Source organism: Mangifera indica, chromosome 8 (assembly GCF_011075055.1).
Source record: "Mangifera indica cultivar Alphonso chromosome 8, CATAS_Mindica_2.1, whole genome shotgun sequence".
Lineage (NCBI taxonomy): Eukaryota > Viridiplantae > Streptophyta > Magnoliopsida > Sapindales > Anacardiaceae > Mangifera > Mangifera indica.
The window spans coordinates 6,211,369-6,233,097 of NC_058144.1; the positions used below are offsets into that span (position 1 = coordinate 6,211,369).

The 21,729-nt window shown below is 33.2% G+C and overlaps 4 protein-coding genes across 4 annotated transcripts; 1 reads left to right on the forward strand and 3 right to left on the reverse strand.

Annotated features, from left to right (window-relative positions):
* Positions 1-51: 51 nt before the first annotated feature.
* Positions 52-1,959, forward strand: LOC123223134 (nitrile-specifier protein 5). The gene is made up of 2 exons (XM_044646228.1): positions 52-272; positions 857-1,959. Exons 1-2 carry the CDS (start codon positions 240-242, stop codon positions 1,799-1,801), a joined length of 978 nt encoding a protein of 325 aa, XP_044502163.1. The 5' UTR covers positions 52-239; the 3' UTR covers positions 1,802-1,959.
* Positions 1,960-4,105: 2,146 nt separating this feature from the next.
* LOC123223135 (fasciclin-like arabinogalactan protein 2) lies at positions 4,106-5,689 on the reverse strand. The gene is made up of 2 exons (XM_044646229.1): positions 5,099-5,689; positions 4,106-4,987 (listed from the first exon to the last, which is right to left on the reverse strand). Exons 1-2 carry the CDS (start codon positions 5,618-5,620, stop codon positions 4,304-4,306), a joined length of 1,206 nt encoding a protein of 401 aa, XP_044502164.1. The 5' UTR covers positions 5,621-5,689; the 3' UTR covers positions 4,106-4,303.
* Positions 5,690-10,342: 4,653 nt separating this feature from the next.
* LOC123223136 (nuclear transcription factor Y subunit B-3-like) lies at positions 10,343-11,720 on the reverse strand. The gene has a single exon (XM_044646230.1). It carries the CDS (start codon positions 11,462-11,464, stop codon positions 10,832-10,834), a length of 633 nt encoding a protein of 210 aa, XP_044502165.1. The 5' UTR covers positions 11,465-11,720; the 3' UTR covers positions 10,343-10,831.
* Positions 11,721-13,581: 1,861 nt separating this feature from the next.
* LOC123223137 lies at positions 13,582-14,893 on the reverse strand. Its single transcript, XM_044646231.1, has one exon. The coding sequence runs from the start codon at positions 14,514-14,516 to the stop codon at positions 13,851-13,853; it is 666 nt and encodes a 221-aa protein (XP_044502166.1). The 5' UTR covers positions 14,517-14,893; the 3' UTR covers positions 13,582-13,850.
* Between the last annotated feature and the right edge of the window lie 6,836 nt (positions 14,894-21,729).

Genomic DNA, 21,729 nt, shown 5'->3' on the forward strand with positions numbered 1-21,729 from the left:
GAGCAGCTGCACATTCCATGCCTTTTTAGATTAATTATTCTAGGCAACTCTCGGTAGTATCTTGGTCAGATGAAACTTTATCCTTGTGATGATCAATGATACAACAGATCTTCCGGTTTTGCCCTCATTGACTGTTTAAGGTTTCTTTATAAATCATAACACTACCGAGTTTTGCTTTCAAGTTGGTAGTAGAGTGAGTCCAGGTGGTGGTTTAGATTCACGATCTTTTTACAGTGATCATGGCTTCGACGATGCAAGGCAATTGGGTTAAGGTTTGCTTTAATATTCTTCAGCAAAAGCTCAAAATTTACATTTGGTTTTATGCTTTTAATTTGATTGCTTCTTCCTCAATCCAACTATTGGGCGTAGTTTTATCCTTGTCAGTAAGGGATTCTTAAAATTTCATGGAAACAGAGTATGTAAGCTTTTTAATTATTTGGTTCTATCATTCTTTTTAGGGAAATTTTGTAAATTTCTAGGAAATCAATAGTTTCTGAGGAGTTTTCTCATCTGTGGATTCCAGGCTTGTTAAAAAGGTTGAATTTGTTTGGTGCGATTGTTCTTTGTAAGAATTGCTTGTAAGTTTCTTGGAAACCAACACTACTATCTAAATTTTAACTTAACAGGTTTTTTCAGTCTGCTGAAAGTGTTTGTTTTTATTTTGGAATTCTAGTAAATTTCATGGAATCAAAAGCTTTTCCTAATCTAAAGTTGCAAGATTTTATCCATTGATTTGATTCTCTCTCTTTGTTCCTTTTAATCAACTACTCAAAATGATTATGGAATGGGATTTTCAAGCTAGCTTCATTTTATGCTTTTTTTCCTCATAGCTTTAGTATTTCTAATTTTGTTTCAGCTTCACCAAGAAGGAACTGGGCCTGGAGCCAGAAGCTCCCATGCCATAGCCCTGGTAGGACAAAAAATCTATGCATTTGGTGGTGAGTTCACTCCACGGGTCCCTATCGACAACAATCTCCATGTTTTTGACCTTCAAACCCTGACATGGTCAGTGGCCGATGTAACCGGGGACATCCCTCCACCACGTGTTGGCGTCACAATGGCAGCTGTTGGAAAAACCATCTATGTATTCGGTGGTAGAGATGGTACTCACAAGGAGTTGAATGAGCTCTACTCTTTTGACACATCTACAAATAAATGGACCCTCCTATCTACCGCCAATGCAGGACCGCCTCATCGAAGCTACCACTCAATGACTGCTGATGATCGCCGTGTGTACATTTTTGGCGGGTGTGGTGTTTCCGGCCGGCTTAATGACTTATGGGCATTTGATGTTATTGATCAGAAGTGGATCAAATATCCAACACCCGGCGACAACTGCAAAGGTAGAGGGGGACCTGGGTTGGTTGTATCCCAAGGGAAAATATGGGTTGTGTATGGTTTCTCTGGAGTGGAAATGGATGATGTTCATTGCTTTGATCCGGCGACTGGAAAGTGGACGCAAGTTGAGACGAGTGGTGAAAAGCCGACGGCCCGGAGTGTATTTCCTATAGTTGGGACTGGAAGATACATAATTTTGTATGGTGGAGAAATTGACCCGAGTGACTTGGGTCACCTGGGGGCTGGAAAATTTTCCAGTGAACTTTATTCATTAGACACGGAGACATTGGTGTGGGCAAGGTGGGATGATGGGCGGGAGTCGAATATTCATCCGGGACCTCGTGGATGGTGTGCTTTTGCAGGTGGGTGTACGGATGACAAACAAGGGTTATTGGTATATGGTGGCAATTCTCCAAGCAATGATCGGCTTGAAGACATTTACTTCTTCACTCCTTGCCTGTAAAGGAATATGATAAGCAATGGTGTTGTAACCATGATTGTGACCGTGTTGTGTCTAGTGTCAGCTTGCTATGGCAAGTGTCTTGTAGTTGTTTGTTTCATGGATACTTGCTTGTACATTAGGTTGGTTGCCTAATGAACTCTTCCTTTGCTTGATTTGCTCATATGAATCGTTTGAACTCCTTAAAATCTTATATTACAAACTAAAGAATTTCATAGATGATTAGAAAAACAGTGATAGATAACTCAATTAGATGAAACGCATGAGTCATTACTTTGTTAGGAAACGATCACATTCATGTGTACTCCTAGCCCCTCTTCCACGCAAAATCTGATAGAAGATCTCTGGAATAAATCCTCCAGTATGACATTTCCAAAATGGCTGACAAGAATGGACTCTTCTACTAAGGTCTGAATCCCAACTTAGCTGGAACGTTTGAAGCAGATCAGTATTGCAGGATTCTTCTCTTTGAATCACATTGGCATATGGACTGTGTCTAAAACAGAGAGAAATATATAAATCACATCAAACATGCTTCTGATACATAAGAGTTAAAGATTCATCCTTTGAACTCATCTGAGCATGACTTGAGATTTGTTGTGAAATCTTTCTCTAATTGATCCAAGTTTGCCTTGTGCACACTCGGAGGACTTGTTCTTGCAAAATACATGTTCTGTATGTTCATTGGAATTCCCAGTTCACTAACTAGGCCTTCAGGTACCGCATAATTTATTGAATATCTATGTGAACTCAAACTCATCAATTAAAACGGGAAAAAAATTAACTAACTTGTGGATTGATTCAATTTTATCATGTCAAATCAATAATATGAAAAAAAAAAAAAAAAACATGTTGGATTTGCATACAGATTTATCGTTTCGATTAATATTATAACATATTTGTAACCATCTATAGTGTATTTAATTGAATTTGTGATTAAGATTCAGAATTTCGTGGGCACGGGGGCCTTTTTTTTTTTTTTCATCGGCAATGTAAGTCAGAAGAGAAACTGTTGCTGTTCATATCTTGGGAATCACAAATATCATGTCAGTTTGTGCCTTTTGAAGTTGTGATTGACATCTGAGAATCGTCAATATGTGAATTTCCCGTTTTGAATTTACGATGAATTTAAGGGGAACTCTTATTTTTGTTCCTGCTTCTACCCCAGCATGAAAACCTCCTCTTGTATTTTCTGGAAAATTATTGTGTCGCAGAATTCTGGATTTCTGCTTTAATGGTCTTCAATGGGTTTTCTCCCAATAAAAAAAAGAACTAACCCGATGAAGAGAATGGGATTTTTGAAAGAAATTATGTGATGTAACGGTAAAACAACCGATTTACAGATACAATGGCCAATGAGGAGCTGAGAAAAACAAGCACTACTTTATAAAATGGACAAGAGTTCTCTTATCTTTTTCATTATTCCTTTTGCAAAGATCTCAGTTCTTGAAAAGTTGCTTTTACCATTTCCGGTCAAAATAGCTCAGAGAAACACTTCTTCCAATTGGACAGAAAGCTGAAAGAGAAAAAGGTATTTTTGATGGGATTACATCTAATTATTTTTACTTAGGGCAAAATGAAATTATATATGCTGTAAATAAAAAATTTAAATACTAATCAATTTTTAAATTATTATTAAATTTATACTTAAATATAATAATAAAATTATCTTTAATAATATTATTAAAAATATATAATTTTTTTATTTTCTCCTTATATTTTAAAAATTAATATTTCACTTTATATTTAAACTTTAAAAAGTAATTTTTTATTTCCTAAATCTCTAAGTTTTTTTTTTTATCTCTCTTTGGTCACCAGTGACCGGCATGACACATTACTGGACAACGCTAATCATCCAGAGGTCATCTTTTGGATAACTTTATCTTGTTCCTCCATCGTTCACAAGAAAAAATGTTCAAATTTTAGGTTTAATATATTAGGGGGGGAAAATAAATTTTTTAAAACTTAATCCAAAGGGAAAATGTTAGTTTTCTAAATCAAAAGGAGAAAATAAACTATAATTTTAATTATTTTAATATTACTAATAAAATAACAATTTTATCGTTTAACAATAATAAAAAGTTTATGAGTATGTTCTAACAAACTAAAATTTAGATAAATATTTAAGTTTCTCATCTATCGCGAGTATATATTTGTTATTTTATCAAAATTTGGATGAAAATAATCCTTTCACTTTTTACTTATTATAGTAAAAGATTTGAATTAGAACATTTGTTAAATTTGTGAAACTCTTGGAAAATTATTTAAAAAAAAAAAACACCACAATTGTTGCTTACAAATATGTGCTTACCTCTCGAACAAATGGGCATTCATTTTTATCACACAAATAAATTACATTACACCGATGTACATACAAACAAACAAACAAATACAAGCCTTTCAAACGAAACATCAAGCCAACCCAACCCAACCCAACCCAACTGCCCCTCCTCAATCCCATCCATTTAAATAAATAATTAATTAACCGCTCATCACCTCCATCTTTCACATCAAAATTATTGCCATACACAAACTTACAGTCACCCATATCAATGTCCCGCCACCGTTCATTCTATTCACTCCATTCTGATCATCAGCAGCCGTCGCATCAGCTGAATCATCTTCCGGCGCATCAGCCTCCTCCTCCTGTGTCCCCTTTTTCTTCTTAGCCGTCTTCGGTGCCGGCGCCACAGCCTCCTTCTCAGGCTTAAACAGCTCTCTAGGTAACAAAACTTTGTTAATCTTATAAATCACTAACGGCTCTTCATCCTTCACAGTTCCTGTTATCGTCGCCGTCGTAACTTTCGTCTCCAATGTCACATCCTCGCCGTCGTTCTGCACCGTGAAGTCGTACTTGTTGGCACCGTCAGTTGCTAATGTGTTCACAACTCCATTACTTGACTTCAGCGTCTGCAGGGACTGGTATACCGGAATGCCGTGATACAACAGTAATGACACCTTACGCGCCGCCGTCAGGTTCTTGTACTTGGGCATGAAACCATTAATGACGGTGTCGGAAGGACAGAAGACCGTTAATCCGCCATCGAGATTTTCCTCGAAAGTCGTTCGAGCTCCAGTGGCTATCAACAAGTCGGAGAAGGCTTTGCAGCCTTGCTTTGTCATAATAGCCGTTAGATTGAGATCGCTTGGTCCAGCAGTTGGAGCTTCAGCTTCAGCTGAGTTTAGGGGCTGAGAATAAATTAAGATTAAGTTTATTGAATAAAAATTTAAAAATACTATCCGAAAGGGGAATAACAAAAATTGACACAATTCAATGAAAAATTATTAATAATTAACTACCTGGCTAATCTGCAAAACGGAGATATTGTAAGGCATCTCCAGCAAAGACTTAACGTAACTAGCATCAAGTTTGCCTTCATTATCTTCAGTGCCGAACCCTACTTTGCCTCCTTTAAGATCGGTAATATTAACGTAACCAGAGGAACCAGAAGCTGAACCGGTGGCCTGAAACATACTGGAAGTCAAAGCAGTGCCATTGGTGATCTGGTGAAGCTTCTTGGACCCGAAGTAGTCGGTGAGGACATGGAGAGAGAGAACATTTCGGAGAGTATAGACGGAGTATTGTTTTGAAAGAAGTGACGACATGGCGGCATTGTCAAGAGCGAGGACTGTGATGGTCTGACGGCGGTTAATTTCGGCGGCCAGGTGGGTAATGGTGAGGTAGTGATTGAAGGTTGAGAATTGCGGGTGTTTGGCGAGTATGCTAGTGATGTTGTGGGCGTGGGAGATGGAAGAGAAGAAGAAGAGAGTGAGAAGGAGAGGGAGGAGGGTGGCGGTGATGAGTATTGCCCCCTGTGCCATGACGGTGACGGTGGTGGTGGTGGTGATGGTGAGTGGAAGAGTGAAGTGGGGTTGTGTCTCTGTTTGTAAGTGTGTGATATAAGTAGCGAGAAATTTTGGAGTATGTGTTGGATAATTTAGTGCCAGGTTGTACTCTTGGTTTGAATCGGGCCCACAATTTGGTGGGTCCAGTCGAGGCACAACGTTACAAAAATTAGCGTTTCAATCATGAGTTTTGTTTTATAAAAAGAAAATTAATTTCTAACCAATATTTATTTCCTTTTTTAACGGTTAAATAACTATTTCTCACTTAAATTTTAGTGTAAAAGTGAATATATATTATAAAATTTTAAAAATTTAAACACTTAACTTTAAATTAATTTTTGTTAAAATCTTTTATTAAAGACAATAAAAAAATTACTATTTTATCTTTTATATTATAAAATATTGTCTCAAATTTTAAAAAGTAATACTTCATTCTAATTTCAAACTTTAAATAAGTAATATTTTATCTTACAAACCCTTAAGGTTTTTTTCTCTCGAGTAATGACCACTGTTCTCCTCCCTTCTCTTTTTATCATTTCTTACTATGTCTCATGATGAAAAAAATTAATTGATGATGAAAATTGAAGATGAAGTCTCAATTCTCCAATGATGGAAGTACCAACATGACAACGCCTCAATTTTTTAACATTGACTTTAATTTTTATCAATTCAATTTCAAATACGATGTCTCATGATGAAAAAGATTAATTGATGATGAAAATCAAAGATGAAGTCTCAATTCTCCAATGATGGAAGCACCAGCACGATAGCGTCTCAATTTTTCAACATTGACTTTAATTTTTATCGATTCAATTTCAAATAGAGCCAATTCAATAGAAAATGTGATAAATTAGAAAATTGGTCGAGATTTCTTCGTCTTCTATTTTCAACATAGATTGGTCTTCTTTTGTTATGGGAATTTGTTAGTCATGACAGAGAAAGAATGGAGGAGAATGATGGTCGTTGTTGTCGTCATCGCCATTATCAAATAGAAGTAAATTCTAAAGGTTTGTAAAAATGAGATGTCACATTTTTAAAGTTTAAGATTGGAGTGAAATGTTACTTTTCAAAATTTGAAGATAAAATGAGATTAATTATATATTTTTTAATATTAAAGTTAAAATAATAATTTTATTTTTGTCTTTAATAAAAAAATTTAACAAATATTAACCTATAAAGAAATAATTAAATTTTTAAAATTTCGTGATTGTATAATTATCTTTATATCAAAATTCGGGTGGGACATAATCCTTTGGCCTTTCTTAATCTAATATAAAGTGAACATAATTTAGCCTACCTAAATGTCATAAATAAACTGAATTTGATGAATAATAAACGAGACGATGTCGTTTTTCTGACTAAAAACCTCATGCACAGTTTTGTTAATCTATTATTTTGTTTGTTTATTTGAATGAATTAAAAGTGGTTAGTGTGTGGGAACCACACCTGTCGGTTACAACGTAAAACCAAGAAAAGCCAGACTGGGTCTCCATAAAACGTCACGGATGCCGTATCAAATTGGGCCACGTGGAAGTCAGCAGATAACACCACCGACGATTTTGGTTTTGTTTTCAACCAATTTAATTAAATTTGGGGTTTTGGATAACAGCTGTCGTTTACACACTCTTATTGGCCCCTCAACAAGCCACTCTCCGCACTTGATATTTGGCAACATCCTTTCCCACCCAAACTTTAGTGAAATAACTTTCCCACCCTTTAAATTTTAAATCTTTTTCCATCCCTTCATCAAAGTAAGACATTAGTTTTAATAGTTAAAGGAATTTTTGTCATTTTGTATAAAAATCAACAATTTTAAATTAATTTCTAAAACATGAACCAATGAATAGCTGACACATAACTTAATCTTCTACTATTTTTTTTCTTTTTTTATTTTCTCTGCTCCTAACTTTCTCACTTTTTTTCCTTTTTCTTTTCCTAGAACATGTTTTAATAATAATGGCTATCAAGAGGCCAAGCTAGGAAGGGTGATGGAGATGCAGGTGGAAAGTTCTTGGGGAAGCGCCCCAGAAACTACCCTATGATGGAATTTATATCACGCCACTCAAATTTGTATCACATTTTTTCTCTGTTTAATCTTGAACTTTTCACTACAAACAAACTCCCAAGGCCATTAACAATGAAGAATGAGAGAGAGAGAGATGTATATTTAACTGAATTTGAAACCAAGTTTCGTCTCATCACCAACAACCATCATCACCTTGCCTTCCAACATTACTTTCCCGAAACCATATTTACAGATACAAAATCAATTATCTTCTTCTAGATATTTACTCTCATATCTCGTGTTACACCTTAAGCTTTCTTGCTCGAGTCACTTCTAAACTAGTATAGATTGTGGTTTTTTTATTTTCAAAAAAGTGGAAAACTTCAAAGCGAAGCCATCTTCCACCATTGTAAAAAAAAAAAAAAAAAAATCACCTTCCACAGTCTGGTACCTTGAAGACATTGATCTGGCTATCGAACACCATCAGATGATGTAATTGTGGCATTGTGCATCTCAACCATATAGACAGTTGGAGTGTGAGCTAAAATACATAATTGCAGACCACATGAAATTGAGTAAGGAAAGTTCATTTTTGGAATGTTAGGGTTTTGGGAGGAGAATTGTTGCAATGGTGAGTCCAATCGAGACCGTAGTTTTGCGATGATGTTGAGCTAAAGAAGGTGAAGGTTGGGAGGAAAAGGTCGAAACTGTCAAGGTTTTACTTTGGCGTAGGGTTTATTAATGAATTTAAAATAATACGTATAAATTACAAAAAAAAAATTAACTTCCAATTCAATTTTTAAAGGGTGTGTTCATCTTTTTTTTGAATTTATCATAAAATCTGACAGATTTCACTAACAAATTGATAAGTGAGTGGAAAACTGATAATTTTAAATTTAAAAGATGACAATATCGTTTCATCAAAGTTAAGGGAGAATGGTCATTCCACCCTTGATATTTGAATGAAGTTGAAATGACTCAACTTTTGAAAGAGAAAAATTTTTTGGGTCCAACGTGACACTATTTAACTTTTACCCAAATAGAAAATCGGTGAGAGGAATTCTTAAAATTCGCTTTCCCAATTATAAAATTTTTTACTTTATAATTTAACTTTTTATCATTTTTTTAATAATTTCTTTTTATTAAAAACATAATTCTAATATATATATATATATAAAAGAGGGTGCGTTGTTTTTTCGTGGCCTTGAAAGACCAAAGATAAACCAGAGAATCTACACTTTGCGAAAGCCGAGACTACAAATCGACAAAGAATAATATTCCAGCTGAGTGTCATTTAAGATTGATTACGATGCAGCTGATTGACGTCCTACCCGTGTAGCTAGAGCCGAAGGCTTTCGAAGCTCCAAACTAGCTTGCCGACTGTATCTACATATTTATGAATAAGGTGGTAGCTAGAGATCCCTTTATTAAATATAATTATCTAGAGAGGCAGGCAACTGGCGTGTATATGTTAAATTGAATTTCTCTCTGATGCTTTTCTTTCTCTTTTGGAACAAGAACGTGGTGGTGGGGAGGTCTTTTTGGAAGACTATCAAAAGCCAGAGCTTGTGCTTTGCTTCTTTAGTGGAGTTTGTAAAACCTCCATGCTCCGTCCTCCTTTCTTTTTTTTCCACACTTGTATAACACAAGCTCTGCAGCGTACTGGTTGTTTAGAATGAAGAAAATAAAAACAGTAATATCTAAAAATAAATATGATATTTTGATGTTGAATAACTTTATTAAATTATAGTGATGATGATGGAAATATTCAAATCAAACAAAGTCAAGTTTGATTGTCGACTTAACTCGATCAAACTCAACAGGAGCTTAAACTAGCTTAAGGAGTCTTGTCAAGTCATGCTTAAGCTTAAAGAGTATTTGATTTTTAAAGTTCATAAATTTAGACAAATTTGACTCAAATTAATTAAAATAATATAATTTTTATTAATACACTTAAAAACAATGTATTTTTGACTTATTTTGGTTTGATTATAATATCAAATTAAACTCAATTATATAATACAACTGAATTCGAGTTTAATTCCCTTCAAATTAAATTGAGTTTAAACTAGTTTAAAAAAATTTGTCGAACTAGAGTTTTGATTTTTTCAAATTCAGTTAAATTCGACAAACTTGAACTCGAATCTACCTAAAATGATAATGGATGCGATTCCAGCATTTCTTATATTTTACAAGAACCTTGTGCTTGCCACCTTTTTACTATAACAAATCACAAGACAAGAGAATTTCTATACACGTTCAGCCACAAGGGTTGTCTTAATGGAAAAGTTTTCGCATTTTCCAGTAAAAAGAATTTGTTTTCTATCTTGGGCGCCAGGCCGCCGGATAGAATATAAGATGGCGCACACGACGGTTTGAAGATTTGTTACTGTGTGTTTAAGTATGGATTTGACTGCAAAATAATGCCTTAGAAAGTGCACCAGATCCCTAGACAGATCGAGAAAAGAAAAAAATTCTACTTGGGCAGATAGAAAGCTGACGCTGCAGTACAAATAATCTTAAACGACTAAAAGTTGACACTGAAGAGCATTTCATGTCCCCAGCAAGCTTTGTAAATATATAAAAGAAGAAAGCGCTGCAGAAACGGAAAACAGAAAAACAAATGACTTAGAATGGCATCATGAAACCAAGTACAGAAAGTGGAAATTCATAACAGATTGCCCAACTTAGGATTACTTTAAAATCTTTACTCTTTTCTTCATTTGGTACATTACATAGAAAACTAAGCAGTGGACAAATGGCAGAATTGGGGAGTTTCGACATAACATAACTCCTACTTTCCTTTCCTTAAAAAGAAAGTGTCCGAACAAACACTACTTTCGTAAGATCTGTCAAAACTCAAAACAAGCGGTCAGCTTGAACTATTTTTTCCCCCAAATTACACCTTCAACAGATCAATCCCAACATTGAAACCAACTTAATTACATCCCTTTCATAATACAAGAATAATATTAACAAGGAGAGAAAATCCAATTAGTACTAACTAATATAATTAATTCTGTCTACCCCCTCCTCCAGAATTACACAAATTTAATCTCATTCACAAATCACGTTAATTAACAAAATAAAAAGCATTAAAAATAATTATTACCTAACAAAGTATGATTAAGGTCTAGTTAATTATCTTCAATATCCCCACAAGTGAATGCTTCGCAATAGACCTACCTTGATCTAACAGCTCCACCACTTCCACCACCGCCACCGCCACCGCCACCAACATTCCCGACACCCATCTGATGATGATAACCACTGGAACCATATACGTGTCCTTGATGACCCATCATCATCATCCCACCATACATCCCTCCATTATACCCACCACCACCAGGACCACTGGAACTCACTCCTCCACTCCCACCACCGCCAACACTACCACCACCACCACCAACACCACCGGAGCCACCACTGCCACCGCCATCTTTGTCTCTCCCCAACGTAGACTTCTCCCCTTCCATTTCCCTATACTTCTGCAAGTAAATCTTGAGCGGCTCCACGTACTCCTCAAACCCTAAAGTCGTCATGGCCCACAACAAATCATCACCGTTGACCGTCTTCCGTTTCTCCCGCTGACACTTATCCGACGCCTCTCCCGTAATAAAACTTATGAACTCCGACACGCATTCCTGTACCGTCTCTTTGGCATCCTTCGATATCTTGGCATTCGCAGGCAATGCCTTCTTCATAATCCTGCTTACATTCGCTATCGGCAAGAACCGGTCTTGCTCCTTCGCCGACAACTCACTGTTCGCGTTGCTGTTGTTATGCCCTCCCGAATCGTTGTCCGAATCAGCCATCAAAGAAAATATGGAGAATCAGAGCACAGACGGATGGTAAATTGGAAACTCTGAAACTGAGTAGTGGCCTTAGACGGTAGAGAAAATTGTGCAAGAGGGTGAATTTTTCTTTTCCCTTGAGGAGGGAGATGTTGGGTCCGTTGGATTAAGGGGATAATATTACATTTATTGACACGTGGGGATATATGGGCCGTTCGTTTCCCGATAAGAGTGGGATACGTGTGAGATTGTAGAGGGTAGGATTGGTTGGCAGGTCGAGGAATGGAGGGGTGAAAAAGTGACATGTAGTGGTAGAGAGAGAGAGGGGGGGTTGGTATGTTTAGTTTAAGAATCTTAAGGCGGCTGCTGCGGGTACGAAGCTGGGGAATTGGAGTTGGGTCCGACAACCCGGTATCTAATGTGACCGTACAAGTTTAGACGTGGTAATAGGAGAAGCGTTGATTAACATGAAAAAGGTAGATCCAAAATTCGGTAGAAAGTAAGGCATGTGATAATCTGTTTTTTATTGTAAAAAAACTAAAGAAATGTAAAAAGTGTCTTGACAGACTGACTGTATATAAAGGTTCGACGATTTGGAGGAAGAAGACAAAGTAAAGTAGGACCACAAAGAGGTAGACTTCCTTAATTTCCAAAAAGCTGTAAGTAAAAAGTTGAGCGCATATCTGATTTACACCTCTTCCTCCTCTCTTCTCGTGTTGTATTGTATGTATCATCAATGCATATACTTTGAAAAGAGAGACTGCATGCAGCCCACCAAATACAATCACATGTATTATGTTGGTATAATTTGAATATATAAATAAATTTATAATTATAATATAATTAAATAATTTTAAATTATAAATAAAATAATAACCAATCATATAATAATATATATAATTATATACCCACATATGATTTAACTCTAACAGAAGATCAAAACTACTTAAATCTACTCTAATTCTAATAAAAAAAAGTTATATTTAAATCAAGGTTGAAGGACTTATTCCCATACAAAGATTACTTTTTTCCAAAATTTTTTTTCATTAACTTAAAAAAATTCAAACACACATTAATTTATTAATTTTTAGGGTTATTGTTAGAGATAAAATTGTTATTTAGTAAAAATATTTTAAAAAACTAAAAATGTATAATAATTTCTCCCTTTACCTTAAAAATCTAACGATTTCTCCCCATCCCACCCCACCCCAACCCCACACAAGGTTTGAAAAGTGAAAATTTTCTCCCCAGGGTTTTTTTCCTTTGTTTGACCATCTTTTCCAATGTTGACCTTTCATCATCTAGAAAACGAATGGTTTGTCTAGACAATTTTCCCCCACCACAAAGGTTGAATATGACCAACCACGAAGATGAAGCAAATGCGACAAAGACAACCATCTTCATTGAGAGAGAGTGCATGTCAATCTAGAAAAAACGAAGACGGTTGTCTTCACATCTGATCTGGAAGAAACAAGAGTGCATCTGACGATTAGGTGGGGGGAAATGGTTGTTGAAAATGGATGGTTTGCTGATAAAAGTGGCAACCGATGCCTGAAGATTGGTGAAAGAAGAAGATGTTGGGCCGATCAACTGTTGATCGAAACGAAGATGCTTGCCGGAGAAGAGAAGAAAACCCAAGGGGGAAAAATGGTCATTTATTAAACTTTGGGTTGAGTGAAATTATTAGATTTTTTAAATATTTTTGTTAAATGATGACTTTATTTTTGATAATAATTGTAAAAATTAATAGATAGATGAGTGGTCAGGTTTTTTAAAGTTGATAGATGAAAATTATAAAAAAAAAGTAATTTTTGGATGGAAATAAATTCTTTGTCCTTCGATCAATTATGAAAACAGTAAATCTTATAGAAAACAGATATAGATCAAAGAACTAAAACAGTGAAACTCAGTTGCATCATATGAACTGAGCTGTACGAGAACATTAGCACCTTCTTATATACCAAATGTATATTATAATGTATTAACTGTTCATGATCAAAATCTGTGAAATACATTTGAAGTCATTATGCTCTAATCTTAGCACTGATTTGTCTACAGGGACCCACAAAATGTTAGGCCTCAAACATTAGATATATCATGTCAATGGGACAACAAAAAGAAATTAATAAAGCAAGTGGAATTCAATCCATTGGTGGCAAGAGCCTTTAGACTTATGATGTGCATTAAGAGATCAAAAAATAAAGTAGCCATGATACAGCTTCTTCTCTTTAATGGGTATCCAAAGTTTTTTAGTGCAAGATTGAACATAAAATCAGAAGCTTCACAGTTAACAACAATACAACACAGCAGCACGGTAAACACCAAATGCTCATAAAGGATCAAAAACTCTAAAAATTTCTGATGATCAAGCTGCAGTTAATTTATCAAAAGGCGTTATCAATAATACTCATGCTTCAATCTCAAACCTTGAGCACTTGATGGAGCCCATGGATATGTCAATCTCTATTAAGTTGTCTTCTTCATTCATTTCATTAATCTCTGCCAAGAGTTCCATTAGACTACTAAACTTGGGTACAACTTGTTCCTTACGCCCAACATAATGCCCACTTGGAAGAGCAATTTCAATGAGACTTTCTTCATCAGAAATAGATCCATCAGAACAATCTGGACTCTGGTATACAATGTCTCTGAATGGCCAGTCCACTTCGGAATCTTCACTAGTTGACAAATTATTAAAACTTTCACTTTCTGATAACAAATCAGGTGATGATCTGGTTGAGTAGTCATGAATCTGATGCTCTATAGATTCTCCTTCTTGTTCTTCTTCCTTGTGTGATTTCACAGTTTCACTTTCAGGCTGCTTCATTGACACGGCATCCTGAAGATCATCAGTTGACTCAGGAACCTCTTTAGTAATTGAGTTTTTAACTACTGAAGTTTGTTGTTGCTTTGTGAATGTGAAGAAGACAGTGGATATAATCAATACTATTGCTGTGAGAAGTATTGATGATAAGAAACCAAAGCTGAAATAACCAGCAAAAACTGGAGAAAGAACCAGAACAGAAACCCATGATATTAATGGCTTTTTGAAGAAACAAAAAGTAGAAGCCATTTGATGATATTGATCAGTTTTGTTTTCCAAATACTTGATGGACTAAGAAAAGCTAACTCTTGCTTTAAACTGTTACTAGTTTCCAAAAAAAATCTTTCTTTTTCTTTTCATTGGACTCACGGATCTGCCGGTGAGATTCTATTGGTGATAGAAAGAGAGGTTGCAAAAATATTTAGACAAACAAGAAACAGATAAACAGTGTAATTATTTCTTGCTAGCTCAATTGTGAGCTAGTTTAATCAACACCAGCCACATAAAAATGGTCAAGTAGATTTAAAAATGTGACTAGAGATTGCAATTGAGGAGATTGTAGGACATTTACAGAATCTTGAAGAGGGTGAAATTAACCTCAAACAACCTTTTCTTATTCAGTCTCATGCATGAAAGACAGATAACAAAAAAGGGAAGGTGGGATTTTATGAGATTTGAAGCTGCAGTGTGAAGATCATATAAATTAGAATACTAAAATGGAATGAAGAACCAGAATTTGTTTATGTAATGCTGGTTTTGCAATGGGGAAAAAACAAGCTACAATTAAGAGAAGACAAAATTTAGAGCTGATATAACTGGACCTGCAGTGAATGTGGAACTAACTACTGACTAGTATCATGAGTTGTTTGCTTTTTTAATCACAGAGGCACGTTTCCCAAGCTCTCCATTGCTCCTGAAGTACTGGGTTTTCTTTTAGTATCACCAATCAGGTTATGTTTCTCTGTGATTGATTCTCTTGAAAAAACCAAAACCGCTGGTTTCCCTGTATTGATTTACAGTCTCAATAGCTTGGAAATGAGAGAAGCCATGTGCAAACACCTGTGCTCACCACATGGCACTTTCCCTCCAACTTCAATCACTAAAAACAAAACCCGAAACAGAGATTAACATTATATATTATTTTCGACTACTGCCATTTCCCAGCAACCCCAAGAACCCTACTGTTAGAATTTCAACTACTTTTCCTCAACAGTACACAATTTTGTTTAATAGCTCCGAAAGACTAGCTTTTCCCTTAAAAACAAATTAAAATCTTCTCTCTAGTTCGAAACATTATTGGGACCTAGTGTTTTAAAATGGAATGGAGACTAAATTACTAAGCAAGTAATTTACATTATTTTATTTTGAAGCGAGCAGCTTTTGGAAAGTCTAAAACCCGTAGAAGAAGAGCAGGCAATCAAATCAAAATGTATATTTCAGCTATAGCTTTGTTGCAAGGAATGACATCCAAACTTCACATTAAATCTCAAAAGACTGGTGTTAATTCGCTTTAACTGGCAGCTAGCTGGTGACAGACAAATTACGAAAGGCTAGGTAGAGGAAAAAGAAAACACAAAAGGACATGTAATTTTCTCATCAAACAACTCCACGAGAAACAAAAGATAGAGTATTCAGATGTAATAACTTCATCTGAATATTTGGATTGTCACTTAAAATCATGCATGAGTATTGAACAGAATTTGAACATTTCTTTTAATACTTAGAATCTTCCTCTTTTACTATTCACTCGTTGCCCTTTAGACTATAAAGAGAATCACTCCTCCTGATTTGTGCTCTTCTGCTTCCAGGCAGCGCCTCTAATGATGGTTTCCATTAGTGTGCTTTCTTTTTTTTTTTTTTTTGAATAGATGGGTCATCAATTAACGTGCTCTCTCTACCAACCCAAAGTACCGCTCGGCTAGCCCCACTCTTTCTGTTAATGGCCGCTAGCTGCAAATGCCAATGCTGCTTTGATTCTTTTTAAATCAATGCTAGCTCCCAGAAGATTATAACGTTAATTTTACTTTATAAAACTCAATAATTTATGAGATGTGTAGTTCCAGTCCCACCCATCTCATGAAATGATGCCGACTGCGGATGAAAGTAAGACTTTAATCAATATTTGAAAGCGATAGATATTATCAAGATCATCATGCCTTCTCGTTTATAATAAAGGGTTCAAGGTAGAAAAATTAATTAAACTAAGATTAACATTTATTAAGGGATGCAAAAATGATGGTGCCACTTGTCCGCAAGTTGTGCAAATAAAGCAGTGCCCCATGAAACCCTAACTTGATTGCCTCTTGCCCTAAAAATTGACTACAACAAATAGGATAGGAAGTGATGACTAGTGTTCAAAATAAAAATGTTCTCAAGGTTGACGAAGCATTTGTCTCGAAACAATAAGAAAATAGACGGAGAGCGTATGAAATGTTGTAGCTGAGAATGGAAGGGAACATACATACATACATATATATATATATATATATATATATATATATATATATATATATATATATATATATATATATATATATATATATATATATATATTACATAACAATAAAACTATACATATATAATTTTGATAATATATTATTATATAATTAGATAATTTTATATTAAAGATAAAATAATATTTAATCATAAAATGATAAATTATTTATATATTAAAATTATGTGTTAAAAAAAATATAAATATAATATTATTTTATTTTCCCTTGATTCACGTGCTTACTTTTTTTTTTTTTTCAATCTCCCTTTTTAAGTTTCTTCATAGATTTCTGTTTAAATGACTAACCTCAGACCAATGAAATTTGACACTGTCGTTCATTATTATTAAGAACTAAAGGACCCATGCTGGCCTTCAGCCCAAAATTATTTGTTTGAGAAGCCTTTAAGGAGGAGTTGAAATTGTTTCACCCTTGCAAATTGCAATATTATTGATTTGATAAACTAATTAATTATTAATTGTTTGGAATAAAACAAAACAAAAAAAAGAGAAAGAAGCATCTATTTTTTAAATTAATGGCAGACAAGAAAATTTTTGAAAATTATGAAACAAAAATAATACAATTATTTAGTGATAAGATATAATTAAAACAATAAAATTATATGTATATATTTGAATATATAAATAAATATATATTTGATGTATGTTATTATATGATTAAATAATTTTAAAGTAAGAATAAAATATCAATCAATTATATGATAATATAAATATATATATATTTATTAATATACTTAAAATAAATACACATAATATTACTCTAATTAAAATATACAAACATAAGCTGAATTTATATTATGGGATGAATAAAAATAGAAATATATAATTTTTTTTTTTTTTACTCTAATGGTTCTTTATCACTAAACCTCTATTGATCATTTGAAAATCAATGTTGGTTTTATTTACTCCACAAGAAATAGAGTTATGCATGAAAAATAACAGGCCAAAAGTTTTATTACCACAAAGGTTTAGGGTATTCCCAAATTTGCATTCATAAGATTTTAAAAATTCAACTATCCACTATTTCGTTAAAATCTTTATTAGAATTAAGAGTAAAATCGTTACTTAATAAAAAATAAAAAAACTAAAATTTTATCTCATTTTTTCTCTTAAATTAAAAAAGTTATAATTTCCCTTACCAAAAGTTTGAAAAATTACATTTTCTTTCATAGAGTTTATTTTTTTCAATTACCACTTTTCGCAGATTAATTTGTTCTGGTCGTTAACCGACATTCCCACCATCTCTCTCCCTAGTGGTTTCTCGACATAGAAATCACCCAAAATTCGGTTGAAATAGTCAAACAATAGTTGAAACGTAATGGTTGTTGGAAACTAATGATTGGAAAAAAGAAAACCCTAAAAAAATTAACTTTTTAAACTTTCAATAGGAAAAAATATTACTTTAAAAAAAAATTTAATTTTCTAAAATTTTTATTAAATAATGACTTTATTTTTACCATTAATAACAATTTTTAATAAAAATAAAAAAATAAATATTTGAGTTTTTAAAATTTTGAAAGTAAAGTAACGTTGAGAAAGGATAAGTCTTTTAGCCAAAATGATATAATTATGCTGAGCTAACAAGTGAAACGACATTACAAATTTTTGAGAGTAAATAAAGATCCATCTTTACATATACTTTATTAAATCGGAATAAGTATCTGCTGAAATGACAAAGAACCAACATCAAGTTGACTATCATGCACTGTGCACACCACACAGTTAATTCAGCAGGGAGGGGAGGCTGCTCGAATGTCCACTTCACTTTTTACTTTTCTTTTAGTTTGAAAAATTATTTGTACTGTCTTAAAGTTGAAAGACTTCTCCTACAAGAAGTGTTTTTTATTTATAAATTGTTTTTATTACATATGTTACTATCATATAGATGGGCCAAAGAGGAATCTCTTACCAATGTCACATCTTTCAAAAATGTGATGCTAACATTCAACTACCCAACTTTTTTCTTTTTTTATTTGTACAGAAAAATTGAATTCCTTTCTCTCTCCCTCAATCTTTAATATATTTACCTTCATTTCCAAGAGAATATATCACTCTCACTAGATTCTGAAACCCAACTTTTTCATAGGCCATCAATCAAAGAAATTTGCCAACTTAGAAGCATGGTTGAGAGCATCTCGATCTTTGTTGGATGAACAAAAAGAGATACTCACCTCCCCCACTTTCTTCACAATGAACTATTCTTACACTAATTTTTTTCTTAGAAGATGAATTGGTTAGAGTTAATTCAAACATTCGAGTCTGGTTATTAACATCTATTTTTCTTATATTTTTTAACTTTTTGTTGATAGAGGATATATACTAGAATATTGGATTGATAATATTTTTGTATAAATATCTTTGGGGGATTTTGTTTGCTTGTTCGTCTTTTTAATTTTCTCGAAAATTATTGATAAATTAGAGACAACCCCACATGGGGAGAAAGGAGAATTGATATATTGTACCCTTGGTAAAGTTGGGTTGAAGTGCTAGAAAGACAAAGTGGTATATGCAATATATTTTTTATAAAAGCAACTATATATATCTTTTGGTCATAGTTATTAGTATGTTATGATATACGGTACATATCTTATAATACGATATAATATAAATAAAAAATAATATATATCATAAGGTATATCAAATTAATACGATATAGTAGACATATCATATAATACAATACAATTATCTATACGTATCGATAAATTTTTTAGAGAAAATGATGATATAGTAAAAATGTATATTATAAATTTTAAATTTTCAAAGGTGTTTGTGATAATTTTGAAAATGATAATATGTCCATTATATTTTGTTATTATTTTATTTTTTATAAATCATATCATACAATACAATATAAAATTTGATGTACGATATAAAAAATTAGATTTTCATATATGATATCATACGCGATTTAAATATTATGTTTTTGGCATGTGGCACAAAATAGTAGATTTTGGGACCATTTAAGAGTACCATTTTCCGAAAGTTAAAAGAAATAAGATTCTAATTAGGTTTTTCTTTTAACACTGTATAATATAGGCTAAAGGACTTATTCCCACCTAAAGTATGCTATTTTCCAAATTTTTACCTCTTAACTTTGAAAATCTCATTTATTCATCTATAAGTGATTAAATATATTAGTTTTAAGGATAAAATCATCATTTTATATTTAATATTAAAAATAAACTTAAATTTGATTTCATTTTCCTCCTAAACACTAAAAATTAACAATTTTCTCTTAACCTAAGTTTTCAAAAATAACATTTTTCCCCTAAGGTTTTCAATTTTTTAGATTTATTTTTTTCGATGATAAAGAGATTTCTCCAGCAATCCCCACGTAACGTCTCTTTCTCTCGGTGAGTCCTCCTTTCGGCGTGCCCTTCTTTTGACTATGTGCGACATCATTGTCGTTAGAGAACGAAGACGAATTATCTTTGTCCAAAAATGAAGACGAGGTCTTTATTGATGACAAACCTCATCTTCGTTTTCTAATGATGACGATGCCACACAATATCAGAAGGAAGATGCATTAAAAGGAGGACTTGCTGGAGAGAAAGAGACATTGTCTGAAGATCGTTGGAGAAGTTTTTTCATTGTGAAAACAATTGAATCTGAAAAATTGAAAACCCTAGGGGGAAAATGCTATTTTTGAACACTTGGGTTAGAAAAAATTTTTAGTTTTTAAGGTTTAGGGAGAGGAAATGATATAACTAACTGATTTAGTTAATTTTAATCATGTATTGGTGGATAAATGAGATTTTTAAAATTAAAGAATGAAAACTCGAGAAATCAACATACTTTGGGTGAGAATAAGTCCTTGGGCCTATAATATAATCAGGATATGTACACCCAAACAAAAGAATCTATTTCTTTACATAATGTGTAACTTGGGACTTGAGTTGAGAAATCCATGTTTCCAAATTATGTTTCCTCTATGTGTCTATAAAAGATAGAGAGAGAAAAGGAAGGTTCATAATTTATACTCATCAAAGAATAACATATAGCCCATGTGAAAAGATTATTTGTTGATGCTTTACATTTGTATAGCCCAGAAAGCTTATCAAATATATATTCTCAAGAATATATTCGATACTTGCATATCATGCATATTTTTTAATACATCAAACTTGAGGTTTTCCACCATTTTTAAATTTAGTAACATCCAAATGAACTAACTTAATTTGACTTTCAAATGATACATTTATATTTCTTACCTACCAATTAATTAATTTTGAAACTAAAGTCCAAGACACTGTTACCCGTATAGTAATCTTATATATATAAATAATGAGTATAACTATATATATAAATAATAATATATAATTATATAATTAAATAATTTAAAATTATAAATAAATCCATACTGAATTAACATATTTGTGAAAAAAATTAGAAATAACTTCAAAATATGATATTAATATTATTATTGCTTTGGGAAAAGGACTATTTTCCATTCAAATTTTAACCTAATCTCAAACCCACACCCACGGGAGATGAAAAACTCAAACTCCCATCAATGACCAAACTTTTGTTAATTTTTTCTGTTAAAAGGGGGGTAAAATAATTATTTTACTGTTTATATTAAAAATTATAAAGTTTATTACTTTTCCCTCCCTCAAGGTTTTAGAAACTAATATTTCACTTTTACCTAAAGTTTTTAAACTTTAAAAAGTAATATTTTCACCCCTAAACCTAGGGTTTCTATATTTTTCAAAACTAAATCACCCCCATAACTTTCAAAAACAATAGTTTTACTCTTACTCTTCAACTTCATTTTCCGACGTCGTCTCCGACCTTTTCTTTCTCCTAGTGTGATGACGGTAATACGACGAAGAGATCTCTCTTTATTGCATAACCCAGATGATGAAGGATGATGTTTCGTCGTCCCTCATTGCTCGTCGCGTCATCTAGATGTGACGATGAAATGCTATCCTTCGTCTATTCTTCTAAATC